Source organism: Thamnophis elegans, chromosome 2 (genome assembly GCF_009769535.1).
Source record: "Thamnophis elegans isolate rThaEle1 chromosome 2, rThaEle1.pri, whole genome shotgun sequence".
NCBI lineage: Eukaryota > Metazoa > Chordata > Lepidosauria > Squamata > Colubridae > Thamnophis > Thamnophis elegans.
In genome coordinates, this window is record NC_045542.1 from 67,111,085 (window position 1) to 67,124,275 (window position 13,191).

The window sequence follows — 13,191 nt, forward strand, 5'->3', positions numbered from 1 at the left end:
GTAACACCCCCGAGTTTAGGCGATTTTGTTCCGGCCTATGAGTCCACGCTTATGTTGACACTGGAAAGGCCTTGAAACTGAAATTTCTGGAGGAGGATGAGAAGGAGGAAGAATGTTGTAGCCCTTCCCTTCTCGCTTGAAGAAAGTATGCCGAGAGGGGGTGGAACCAATGAAACTAGGTTGGAGGTGTGAATGGGCGAGTCGACGCCTGCATTTCTTCCTTCTTGCTATTTCGTAAGTAAAATCTGCAAGAGGTTACTAAGAAATGTGAACGATTTCCCAACATGCATAGTTCCATGATTCGAAGACGAAGAGGCGGGTTGGTAGGAGAGAGGTTTACTTTCAATAGATGACTTCTTATACATATACAAAATTTGTCCTTTGAAAGGATCCCTGGTAAAGCCTACCTCCCCCCCCCCCCCCCAATCCTCTGCCTGATAAAAAAACCTCCATTTGACTACCCGGAGATTTTCCCATCTAGTAGCATCGTCTACTACGACGGAAACCCAAAGGTGCTTTTTTTCAACTGGACTTTCTTGTTTTTCTTTGAAGACGTTTCGCTTCTCATCCAAGAAGCTTCTTCAGCTCTGGCAAGGGGGGGGGGGCACCTTTGGGACAACCATGACCTGGATGACTGAGAATCTCCATAGACATTTGATGGAAACAAAAAAGGAAATTTGGCTAGATCATTGCTGCCAACTAGTGGTTGTCCGGTTATTTGTAACCCTAATCAAATACCATCCCCAATGTTTCTTTCCTTGCCTGCTTATCCTGAATGCTTGGTCATTTTGCCTGATACTTTTTGAGCATTAAAATACTTGTGGTTTTGTGAATCTTCAGTTGGTCTAATAAAAATGGTTTCAGTCCTTACCTCCCCTAGTCCAATACAGGTAATTCTCAACTTACAACAGTTCATTTAGTTACCTTTTTAAGTTACAATATCACTGAAAAAAGTGACTTATGACCATTTTTCACATTTATGGCCATTGCAGCATCCTCATGGTCACGTGACCAAGATTTGGATGCTTGGCAACTGGTTCATGTTTATGACAGTTGCAGTGTCCCCCAGATCATGTGAACACCTTTTGAACCTTCTGATAAACAAAGTCAATGGGGAATCCAGATCCACTTAACAACTGGATTATTAATTTAACAACCAATGATTCACTTAAGAACTGTGGTAAGCAAAGTTGTAAAATTGGGCAAAACTCACTTAACAAATGTCTCACTGAGCAACATAAATTTGAGCTCAATTATGGTTGTAAGTCGGGAACTACTTTTACAGCTGCCATGTTAGAAAGATACCATAAAGAACAATTAAGTGTTACTTTAATGCCTAGAGAAGTAAAGCTGAAAGGTTTTGAAGGAAGAGCATGCTCAGCAGACCTTTCTGAAAGTTTAAAGTGCCCTATGTATGCTTAAGCAAGCTAGACTTGTAAAGATAAGTGGTGTGAAATCGGAGGATGCTGACAGCCTCAAGAAGACTCGCATATTGTTATTCAGCAGCTTCCCAAATAGATGTTTTACATTCAATACCGGGGGATATTTATGTTGCTTCAGCAGAGCAAATGTAGAGTACATGTTTGACTTGGTTTAGTAAGTAGCCATTGACTGAAGTAATCTATTTTGATATGTTATTTTTGAAACAAAATTGATTGCTCAAAGAGATTGCAACTGACAAATGTTTTCTGTGTGTCTTCTATTTTGCAATAAGGTAATGCAATTCGGGAGGCAACAAGTACCCAGAAGCAACATAGGCCTAATGCATCAGTCTGCCTTGGGATATTCCTGATTCTAGAGATTTTGCTGTGGAGGTTCAGTATTATACATGTGGATTTAATTTAGCAATCAAGCTACATCTATGTGATGGCCTTTCCAGAACCCAAACCCAAGAAACCCGAGCTTCCCCAAAAATTGCTTGGTACATTAGAATGTAAACAAGGAGCTATAAGAGCAGTGAGATTCAATGGTGAGTGTATTTCTGATTGCATAAAATAGAATAGAATAGAATACCAGTTTTCAGTTATTAGAACTAGAGAAAACTCAGAAGCATATTTATGTAGAATTAATAGTGTATAACTGTAAGCTTTTAGTAACTTGTGAGTGGATCAAGGAAACAGTTGTAAGGATTATGAAAAGATAGCTAGTGAGAGGTGTGTCTTGCTTGTTGGGTCAAAAAGTTTGAAATTGCAAAATGAATAGTGGAATTTGCATCATTCTAAGCGAAATGAAACTGACTGTCTTCCAGGGATTCCCTGAATTTACTCAACTAGTTAACATTAAATGAGACTTTTCTTTTTCTCAGTGGATGGAAATTACTGTCTCACCTGTGGCAGTGACAAATCACTCAAGCTTTGGAACCCACACAAAGGGACTCTCCTCAAGACATATTGTGGCCATGGCTATGAAGTCCTAGATGCTGCAGGGTAGGAACTAGGGGAAGTGGATCCACTTTATTAAAAAAAAAATCCAACTATTTTGAAAATACTGAAATACTTTAAGAAAGTTTAAAATAACTGGATTAGATGATGGGGAAGGAACTTTACAAAAATATTATTTTGAAAAATACAAATATGTAATGATGAATATATAATGAAATAAAAATAAATGAAAATATTGACATAACTATAATGAACGTAACAAAACTGTCTGAAAAAATTACTATAACACTAAAAATGTAAATATTACTCTTACGTAAAAGTGTGTTTCTATAAAGTTTGAGTAAGGAAAAAAATGATATAGTAAATGTCCAGGAAATTCTACTCATGTTCATATTTTAAATCTTGTCCATTCATTTAAACCTTTTTTTGCTGTTAAAATGACTCTTACGTTTAAAAAAACTGAGAAGCTCAGTATATATTCTACACTTACACATTACAATGGAAAATGTGCATATACAGCTTTTAAAAAGAAAAAAATACTCTTTATTTAGATACTAAGGAAAATTATTTCTCTTGCTTTTTCTATTGCCCTCTTTATCTGTGTTTTCCTTAGGTCATTTGATAACAGCCAACTTTGTTCATGTGGAGCAGACAAAACAGTCGTACTGTGGGATGTTGCCACAGGCCAAGTAATTCGCAAATTCCGTGGCCATGCAGGGGTAAGATGTATTTTGTCTTTTGAGATGCTTGGAAAATGAGAAGATTTATGTCTTTTTGAAATATGAATTCTTCTGAGTTTCTACCTTAGAGGATAACAATTATGTGTTCTGCTTCTGAGAGCCTTGGAATCCCTGATTTTTTTTTCCTGGTTGGCAGAAGCCCATGTGAAATATAATATAAAATGTTTGTAAATGGAGATAAAAAGCTGGGTGGAACTCAGAATTGGCTGGAATAAGTCAAATGTTACTGAAGACAGGGATAAGGAAAACAAAATTATAGAAATGGAATTGTAATTCTCAGATAAAAAAAATGCAAGACACTAGTTGATTTGCTAAATAAGGAATTATTGGTTTTGTACATAAGAAATGGAAGAGGAAGACTCTGTGTCTCATAGTGAATTTTCTTAGAATATATCTGCCCCAATAGCTTCCGCATTTCAACATTCTTCTTCCAAGAAACTTTACAAAAAAGAGGAACCTTTCTAAAATGCCATTGTTTGCTTGTTCAGCAGTTATGTAACTGTTTGTACTTATATGGGCTGCCATACAGTGAGCCAATACTGTAAAGTACAAGCCTCAGCATGGTCTATAGGAGGCAGTGTCAACATGAAATTTTTTCACAAGTAGATTCAGTGATCTTACATTTTTTGAGGGGAAGTTGAGGTTTTAAGTAAGGAATTGTGAGTTCAGTAGCACATTTGCTATGAGGCGCACAGATGTTGTTTTTATCATGTGCCTCCACAAGTATTTAGCCTGTTGTAGTATTCTGAGTTGGGAAAATTATTATGACAGCTTATTGTTCTTTTCATGAGCGTAGTTAAATGGAATATTTTAATTTTTGCTCAGTATGCTTGTGTTTGCATCTTATTGGAAAAATGTAAACCCAATAAATATACCTATGCACACCTGATACTAAGGTCTCTGGCTGAGGATTATAGTGGGTGGCAATAAGTAGGAGTGATAAAAAATTGTACCGTGGTACTGATGAGAGTATTTAAGGAAAGGTATAATGCCTAGTAGTTATGAAACTACTAAGTTTGACTAGCTGTGGTGAGGGATAGAAGTATGGCTGTACAAACATTTGAAGGATGTGTTGCAGAGAACATAGATGTGAATAAGGCATCTCTCCTTGAAATTGTTTCCGAGCACAACAGACAAAATTCTACTGGGTCTGTTGGCAAAACAAAATAGCAGTGACAACCAAGAAAATATGCTTAAGCAGTCATGGTGAGTTTCCTAGTGGATATGGTTGCCTCAGCAGTTTGAGAAAGAATGTTTCACTCATGCTAATACATTTTACCTTCAAATACTTTGCACAGCTATTGATGAAATAATAAAGGAGATAAATGTACGGAATTCCAGCTACTAATAAAGTTTGCAACAGTTCAAGTATTGAAGGGCAAGGGAATGGGAAAATAATGCAGACTTGTACACACTCCTCAAGCTCAGCTCCCAAAAATGGGAAGTTAAATATAAGTTGAGAACAATAGCAAGTTCTAATCTTTTTATATTCCCTTTTTTTCAACTGAACAGAAGGTGAATTGTGTCCAGTTCAATGAGGAGGGCACTGTAATTCTTTCAGGTAAAAAATTTGCTTGCCTTCTATGTTGCTTTTAGATTGTTCATCCTAGCCTTTATTTAGCATGGATCTTTACTTTCCTGCAGGTTCCATTGACTCCAGTGTCCGTTGTTGGGACTGTCGTTCTCGCAGACCAGATCCAGTCCAAATCTTGGATGAAGCCAAAGATGGCATCTCCAGTCTGAAAGTCTCAGACTATGAAATTCTTACAGGGTAAAGGAGGATAGGATGAAGTTTGAACTGGAAAAGGCAAATTTGGTGCTTTGCTAAATCCAGAATAGATTATTTTAGAGAAGATGTTAAGTATTATCAACTTTTCCATGTCTGTTTTCATTTAAAACAAATAATGTTTCCCCCTTTTGGAACAGAATGTAAAACCATGTATCAATTTTTGCTAAAATGTGAGAAGATGAACGAACATGTGTACAACTGTACTGGAAATTTTCCTAATTCCATAATCCAAACTCACTTATAACAAGTCATAGGGTACAAGGACATATATGTTTTGGTTTGAGAACAGATATTTTTGAAGTGCATAGTTTTCAACTTCAGGATCTAAGTATTTTCTCTGTTGTTTTCCAGTTCTGTGGATGGACGTGTCCGACGTTATGACCTCCGTGCTGGAGAACTCTGCGCAGACTACATTGGAAGTAAGTTTTGTATATGGAATATCCAATAAACTGCTGAAGGGAGAACTATATTTTTGAAGATGTCACTTTGTTGTGGGATATGGTACCTTTAGTTGTCTTGTGCTGGATAAATAACTAGTTTTTTTTTCATTTTCTGTTTGGTAGACTCCTATCAGCTTCAAACTGAAAAGTGTCTGCAAGGACATCAATTGTATCTTCAGGCTTGCATCCACATTTAATGATTATGCACTATCAATTCATATAATCATTGTCACTGTTGACTCATTGATTTTCTCCATGATACAGTATATCCATATATTCTTAGCAGTACTTGGCGTAATACCTGCAAGCCACTATACCTTCTTATTTCTTTTTGAACAGGTTCTTTCTTCTTCATGCACATAGACCCTTGTATCCACTGCATGAAGCAATAACATCCAACATTGCTATGTTTTCATTATAGGTCCCATTACCTGTGTATGTTTCAGCAAGGATGGGCAATGCACACTAGCTGCTAGCTTGGATTCTACACTGCGGTTGCTGGACAAGGATACAGGCGAGCTACTAGGAGAGTAAGCAAACACTTTTCATTGTTAACTGTAACGCTTCCTTTAGCACAGGGCTGTCAAACTCACAGGCCAGATGCGACATGCTCTGGCCCCGCCCCATGCCCAGTTTAGCGAAGAGGGGGAAAGTCACAATATATCACATGACACTGCCATGATGCGAGTTTGACACCCCTGCTTTAGCACTTAGACTAAGGTTGACTCTATTCCCAGTACAGAAGTATGAGCACATGCTGAAGACCAAGATCCAATTCTTTAAATACACATACGGTAAATATTTTATACACATTTAGACATTTTCCCTAATTATTGAGTTAAGGAAAAATGTATTTATGTAATAGACTTTAATGTATATAGTAAAGATCTTCTGTGGCTATGAATAAGTTTGTGTCAAATTTTGTAATGGTGTCCTTTTTTAATTAACTTCCTATTCACCCAAGAATTGGTAGCAGCTTCAGGAGGCTTGATGGAGAAACATCTTCCAAGATGGTCAGGAATAATCTCCTTTTTCTCCCAATTGTATCTCCAGCTACACCGGCCACAAGAATGTAACATACAAGATGGATTGCTGTCTAAGTGAAAGAGACACACATATTGGGAGCTGCTCAGAAGATGGAAAAGTCTATTTCTGGGATCTAGTTGAGGTAAATAGGATTAGCTGGGAAAATCAAGGGCTTTTCTTTGAGGTAATCATTTGACTTTATAGTTAGCCAATCACCGGTGTAACCAAAATTCTACTTGGTTGGACGGGTGTTGGAAAGCCACACCCTTTTTCCTCAGCACCCACTAATGATCAGTAGAAAACAGAGATGTAAATTGGGAACTGAAATAATTGTTTTTATTGGTTTGTTTCATTTGGTCTTACTTAGTAGTTTAAATGGACCTAATTACAATATAATAAAGACAGCAGTATCAATGAAGGTTTTTTAATCTAAGAGGTAAATGACACTTGATACAAGTGATCCAGGTATTATATATTTAAAGTTCATGAATCAAGCATTTCTATGCAAGTTTATGCATAGAAATGCTTATATTCGTAAAAGGTGAACATTCTTTATTTCTATTCTTGAGTTAGGTAGCATTTTTTTCAATTCAGATTATCAAATGTGGACAATTTCTTCTTAATATTATTCCTATGAAATAACTGGCCTTGCTAGTGGTTTACCTGTCCTAATCCCTTGCCCAATTTTCTTCTCTAAGATCATGCTGGTTAATAAGAGGACATTGTCACAAGCAGTCCTGCAAGTCAGATTTTCCTTGTACCAGGCTATGTGGTGATAACAGTTGTGCAAATAATATATCCGTAGGTAATCTCTGTCCTCTGTAGGTTTTGTGAATGAAGTAGCTACATTTTGTCCTTTTCTCTCCCATAGGGCTCCCTTGTTCTGGCCTTGCCTGTGTGCAATACTGCTGTCCAGTCACTGTCCTTCCATCCAGTTGAAACCTGCCTACTCACTGCTGCAGGGGGTCTTGTTCAGTGTTGGAGAGAAGAATCTTACACAGCTGAGGAAGGTGTGCCTACATGACTAACATTGCCTTTGTGACTGCACTGAGCAAGACTGCAGATACAGGATGATGGATCTCTCTGGTGCATTTCTCTTACAATTTTATTCTGAGTACAGTTATATGTACTTTGCTTTCAGGAGGAAGGATGGAGCATAATTTGGACTGTGCTTCTTCTGTAGAGACAGCCTGACTGAAAGCTGCCCTTGAGCTTTCATGGTTCAAATGTTTCCTTGCTTTAAGTGACAGTATTTTTAAATTCAGCCTATGTATTACAGACATTAGTCAAGTAATCAGTTTATTTTTTAAAATTGGATATTTCTGGATTAGAAGTAAATACCGTTTAAATGGTATGTGAGCATTGTTTTATTGTAAGTTATCATGGCTGAGATGCTTAAACTATATAAACACTGGTCCTGATTCTTCACTTGGACAGATACATTAATTGAAATTGTCACTGTAAAAAATAAAGTAATCTTGAAAAGAAAATATAAGTTTCTTACTCTTAGTTCTTTACTTGTTTAAAATGACATGAAAAATATTTTGATTGCTGAGGTTAAGAAATGCTCAGACCTTGTTGGTCACATCTGCTTGGTTAGTCATCTGCTACATGCATGTCTTTAATTTTGCATCTGAATAGAAAAATCCTTAATGTTACAGATTGTTAATGACAGATATTGAAGAAAATGTTTTTAGAAGGCTCCAGGAAAGTTCAAATGTTAACTTGAACTTTTCTAGGGAGCTCAATCTCCTTTGATAGAAATATAGTATTTTTTAAATTGGATGATTTGAGTTCAAAATTAAAAAGGTTATATGCTGTGTGTTAGTGTGGAATTCAGGCTGAACCCTGGAAATGGAAGAGAATGGTATGAACAGATCAAGTTACTATTTTCTTGGGAGTATATTTACTGCCTTTGATTTCAAACAACTGAAGCCAGAATTATATAGGTGCTAAATAAATTAAAATTCTCCTCCCAGAATTACTACATTTTAAGATTTGCACCAGTTATATATAAATAAGTAGAAACATATTTTTTTTATTGTGGGTATCTATTCCTGTGGCTACTTGGATTTAAAAGTATGTTTTAGCGGTCCACTCAGCTGCTTAATTCTATTATTATATATTCAATGTGCCTTTGAGAAGACAGATCTCTTTCCCTAAGTATTTTAAGGCATTAAAATAAATTGAATGGGTTTTTCCTGCTTTTCTGCATAAATAAAATGCTTTTCTATATAAATAAACATGAAATTATAAGAAATAGATGTGTTCTTATTGAAGTGTTCAATATTCATGCCACTCTCTGCTGCTCGAAAAGTAATTAGAAAAAAACTGATTTTAAAGAAATCAGTCCAGCAACTTAAGGTCAGTAAAGTATTTCTGTTTCAGTTATTGCAGTTGCTGTAATAAAAAAGACTTCAAGTATTAAACATCCACTCTTCTTTAATTTCATGCTTTTAAAATCCATTGGATTTTACAACCGTTACCATCCCCAGATAGCATGACTAATCTGAAAGGCACCAGTTGAGGAAAGCCAATAGAAAAAAACCTGCAAAGTGCAAAAGTATGCATTATATCAACATTGCAACACTACTACATCTAGATACCTTAATGCTAAATAAAATTTATACCCTTTACTCCTGATAAAATGCTGTACAAAATGCAGCAATCAACTGTGGTTCTGGGAGAGAAAGAAAATTGTGGTTGTCTTCTTTTATAAATAAGATTTTTTTTCTTCTGTTCAATCATGTCCAAGACTTGGAGACTGCCTGAAGAAATCCCTGCATTTTCTTGGGAAGGTTTGCCACTGCTTCTTTCCTAGGCTTGAATGAAAGTAACTAGCCTAATCACTCAGCTGCCTTTGTGTCTAAGACAGGACTAGAACTCATAGTCTCTTGAGTTCTAGACAGATACCTTAATCACTACACCAAACTGGCTCTCATAAAAATCAGATTACCGTGTAGAAAATATTAAATGCCCTCTAAACCTGTTCTCTTGACATTTTTTATATGGAACATCTTTTCCAACTCTATATTTTTTTTTAAAAAGGTTACTTGCTTAAATAAGCTTCATGGTTATATAAGGAACCATCTCTGGGTTGCTCTTATTCTACTTAATTTCTACAGTTAGTGCCACAGATTGGTTCTTATGAATCCCGGTAGACAGCTGAACAAAGGGATGGCATGAAATAAGATTTTCTCATCTTAGTCATTGCATCATATCCTGTGGGATCATGTGTTCTCCCATATTGTTTAAACTGACTTTACTGGTTTGGAAACCAAAACTGTCTGTTGCTGAGTTAGTGCATGATACACAAAGGATTAGTTGGAACACAAGATAGTAATAGGTGTGGCAGGGACACCAGGCATTCAATTAATTTGAAATTATTCCATCCATTGCATAGTCATGGTGGCAAAACTTCTACACGGTTTGTTTTGGTGTCTCGAAATAGTCGGATTAAGCAAAGAAATCAGGTTAAATCATTGCATTCAGTCAAGAAAATGGCACAGAACAGTGCTATAACTAATAATCAGTGTAATCTGGAATGCTTGAATTCAACTTATCTTGGTGTTTTGGCCGCCTAGTGTTGCACTATGGCTCAATAATATAATAATAATACAATACAATAATAATAATATAATGGCAAGTGCACTGAGGAGCAATTGGCGGTTTGAAGTCAATTTGACCAAGAGTCCTGTAACATGGAAACTGGTATCAGTCTAAGATTTTGTGGAGAATAGGAAATCACACCTTATTCGGGTCCTATAACTTGACTCTTCATTTAAAGCCAGAAAGATGAAGTAATCAAGAGCAAAAAAAGTAGAGTTAATTATAGGGAGATAGATCTTCTGTTTACACCCAGTAAATGCTATTTCCAGGCAGTTATTTTGATATGTACATGCTAAAAGCATTCAAAAGAATCTAACATCATTGAAGAGATGAAGACAACAGAGTAGAAGCAAAAATTTAAATAGTGGTAGTTTTAGTTTAGAATGGGAGCGTCCAACCTTAGCAACTTTGTCCTGTGGACTTCAACTCCCAGAATTCCTCAGCCCAGCCATATTGTTAGCATAGGGCAGAAAATGGCTAGCTATTAGAAATCTATTTCAACCTTTATTTATTTAATATGTTTTACATATTATTAATATGTCAAACATATTAAACATTTTATATACTTTCAGCCAGATCCCTTTCAAGAAATTATTAGAATCTGCCAATTTACATTATATTTGTTGTTTATTGTCTAGAATCTAAATTTCCAGTTCTATCCTACCCATCTACCCATTTTGTAGTTTTTCAATCATTTGGGGAAATTCTGTATGCTTATGAACATAGCCAAGGTTTTCTGCAAATATTATTTTAAAGATTATATTCTAAGAAGCAATATAATGCCACAAATAAATAATTAACATTCTCTTTGGATCTAACATATATTTCACAGACTCCCTTCCCTCTCAAATCTTTTTGATAGAATAATTAATTTTTTTAAGTAATTTTTTGCAGTTTTAAAAATAAATACAAACCAAATTCAGAAGGGAGAGAGTAAATGAAAAGAGAAAGAATACAAAGAAGTAATAAAAGAGAATTTTTTTAAAAAAATAGTTAAAGAAGTGACTAATCTTTATCACAAGTAGAAGCGTAATGTTTCTTCCCCCTTGCATGCATATCTCTCTTCCAGAGGTGGTATTCAGCCAGTTCTGACAGGTTCTGGAGAACTGGTAGTGGAAATTTTGAGAGTGGGGAGGGAATGGGGATCTTGCAGTATCCTTCCTCTGCCACACCCACAAGGCCACACCCACAAAGCCACACCCACAGAACTGGTAGTAAAAACTTTTGAATCTCACCACTGCGCTCTTCCCACAGCTCATCACTTATCCATTTGCAAATCCAGAAATTATTAACTTTTTCAGTCCATTTATCAAATTATTTTGATTTAACCATAGTAAAACAAATTGATTTTAAATTCTAACAATGGTCGATTTTGATTCATTGAAATGCTGTTTTAGATTTTGATCTTCCTTTCTTTTTTCTTTTTTCCATCTCTAAAGTTCCTTCAAGGCTTTAACAAGCCTCTTTTGTTAATTCATCAAGAAGTTGTTATTCAGAACATTATCTTGGTTTATCATTTGTATTTCCATATTAACTGAGGTCTCTATCTTGTATTTCTTTATTTTCTAGTAAATCTGCCTACGCTTTTTCAAGTCTTCATCATGTAGGTCTTTCAAAGCATTTTCTTTACATCTTTCCTTTCTTCTTTTCTAAATTATACATTCACATAAGCAAACATTTCTGACATTGCAGCTACAATAGGTCCATTCTTCAAGTATCTTGAAATGATTCACACTTCACAGTATTATCTGTCATTTCTTCCAATCCAATACTTACTCTCCAATTTAAAAACAGCCTTTTTTATTTTCCTGCCTTCTAGTGTGTGTTTTCTGAAATCATAAAGACTTATATCTCTGTTATTTGGATAGACTAAATAAAATAGTATCCCCATGAAGGAATTGTTTATTAATTTCCCCAAAATCTTTTAGCAAAAGTCCTATAGTTCCTAATGTTTCTTGCCCTTTTTGGCATCTGTTGTTGCTGCTTTATCCATTTAGTTGTGTCTGACTCTTGACAATTTTATCAGCAACTGCTCTCCATGCTATCCTGTCAAGCACAGCTTCTTTCAATTGTTGGATATTCAACTTTGTATCAGATTTAATGTTATCAACCCAGCATGTTCTTTGCTTGCCCTTCTTGTTCCACTAACCATTCCTAGCCTCATTGCCTTCTCCAGTGAATTTTCCATGTGTGACATGGTCAAAGTAAATCAGACATGATTTTGGCATTTATATCTTTCTTAAATTCTTATTTAGCTTTTGCCATTTGTTTCTATTTATTAACCTTACAGTTACTTTTTCTTTTGTTCAAGAACAAAGGTAAACTTACTAAGTGGCTTTTCAAACTTGTTTTGAAGATCTCTAATATTCTTAATATAATTAAATCAGAGATTTCCAAAAGTGAATAGAAGTAAGATTAGTGAACTCAGTGTCCTTTAAAAGGCTTTACTTCAACTGAGAGTATGATGATTCCCTTTGTCTCCCAGTTCTCAAACTGATGGGAAACCACTGTCCTGCAGTGTCCTCACAAGGAGCTACAGTTTGGAGCAAAAGTGGGTGACTTCCTGCCCTCTCCTCATCCAGAGATGTTTTTTTGGGATTGGCCTACTTGCCAGTCCTTCAGTCTTTATGCAGTCATTGTTTATACTCGGAGATGTGATAATTTACCATTCCTCACTCAGAAATCAAGAACTGGTTAAATGTCATAGACAAACTATTAAAGAAGTCTATGGGTTGCTTTCTAGACTGAAGTCTGATCTTTATCTTATTTTTATTATTTGCATCAATTTTTGTGCTGCCTGACTCCAAACTGATATTGTACGTATGAGGGGAAGGGAGTGTTTATTATTACCACATCAAGTCCAGGTGGTTCTTGTGGGAGGTGAGATTCAGATAGTGTGCTTTTCAATCTGTTTATTGAATAATAAGCTTTCAATAACTTCAGCTTTAGCCTTATAAATAATGCAGATCATATCATATCCAATACATATTACTGAAGGACTAAGCCTTTTGAATTGTTTTCTGACTATTCATTCTAATATCCACTCCTGCTTCAAAAAATCAACAAACTGGAAATTAAGTTTTGGGTTTTGATTAAAAAGGTAGAAACTGATGTGTCTAAGATGCTGATAAGAAGCCAAAATGCTTTTTTATGGCATTATATGTTACTGTTTTTGTATATTTGTTACTCCAAGTATTCCTGCTATT

At 35.6% G+C, this 13,191-nt stretch overlaps 1 protein-coding gene across 1 annotated transcript; it reads left to right on the forward strand.

The window, feature by feature from the left end:
- Position 1: 1 nt before the first annotated feature.
- WDR83 (WD repeat domain 83) lies at positions 2 to 7,896 on the forward strand. The gene is made up of 10 exons (XM_032211057.1): positions 2 to 234; positions 1,715 to 1,969; positions 2,306 to 2,426; positions 2,995 to 3,100; positions 4,634 to 4,682; positions 4,766 to 4,892; positions 5,262 to 5,329; positions 5,772 to 5,880; positions 6,404 to 6,518; positions 7,248 to 7,896. The coding sequence occupies exons 2-10, from the start codon at positions 1,867 to 1,869 to the stop codon at positions 7,398 to 7,400; spliced, it is 951 nt and encodes a 316-aa protein (XP_032066948.1). The 5' UTR covers positions 2 to 234; positions 1,715 to 1,866; the 3' UTR covers positions 7,401 to 7,896.
- The last annotated feature ends 5,295 nt before the right edge of the window (positions 7,897 to 13,191 follow it).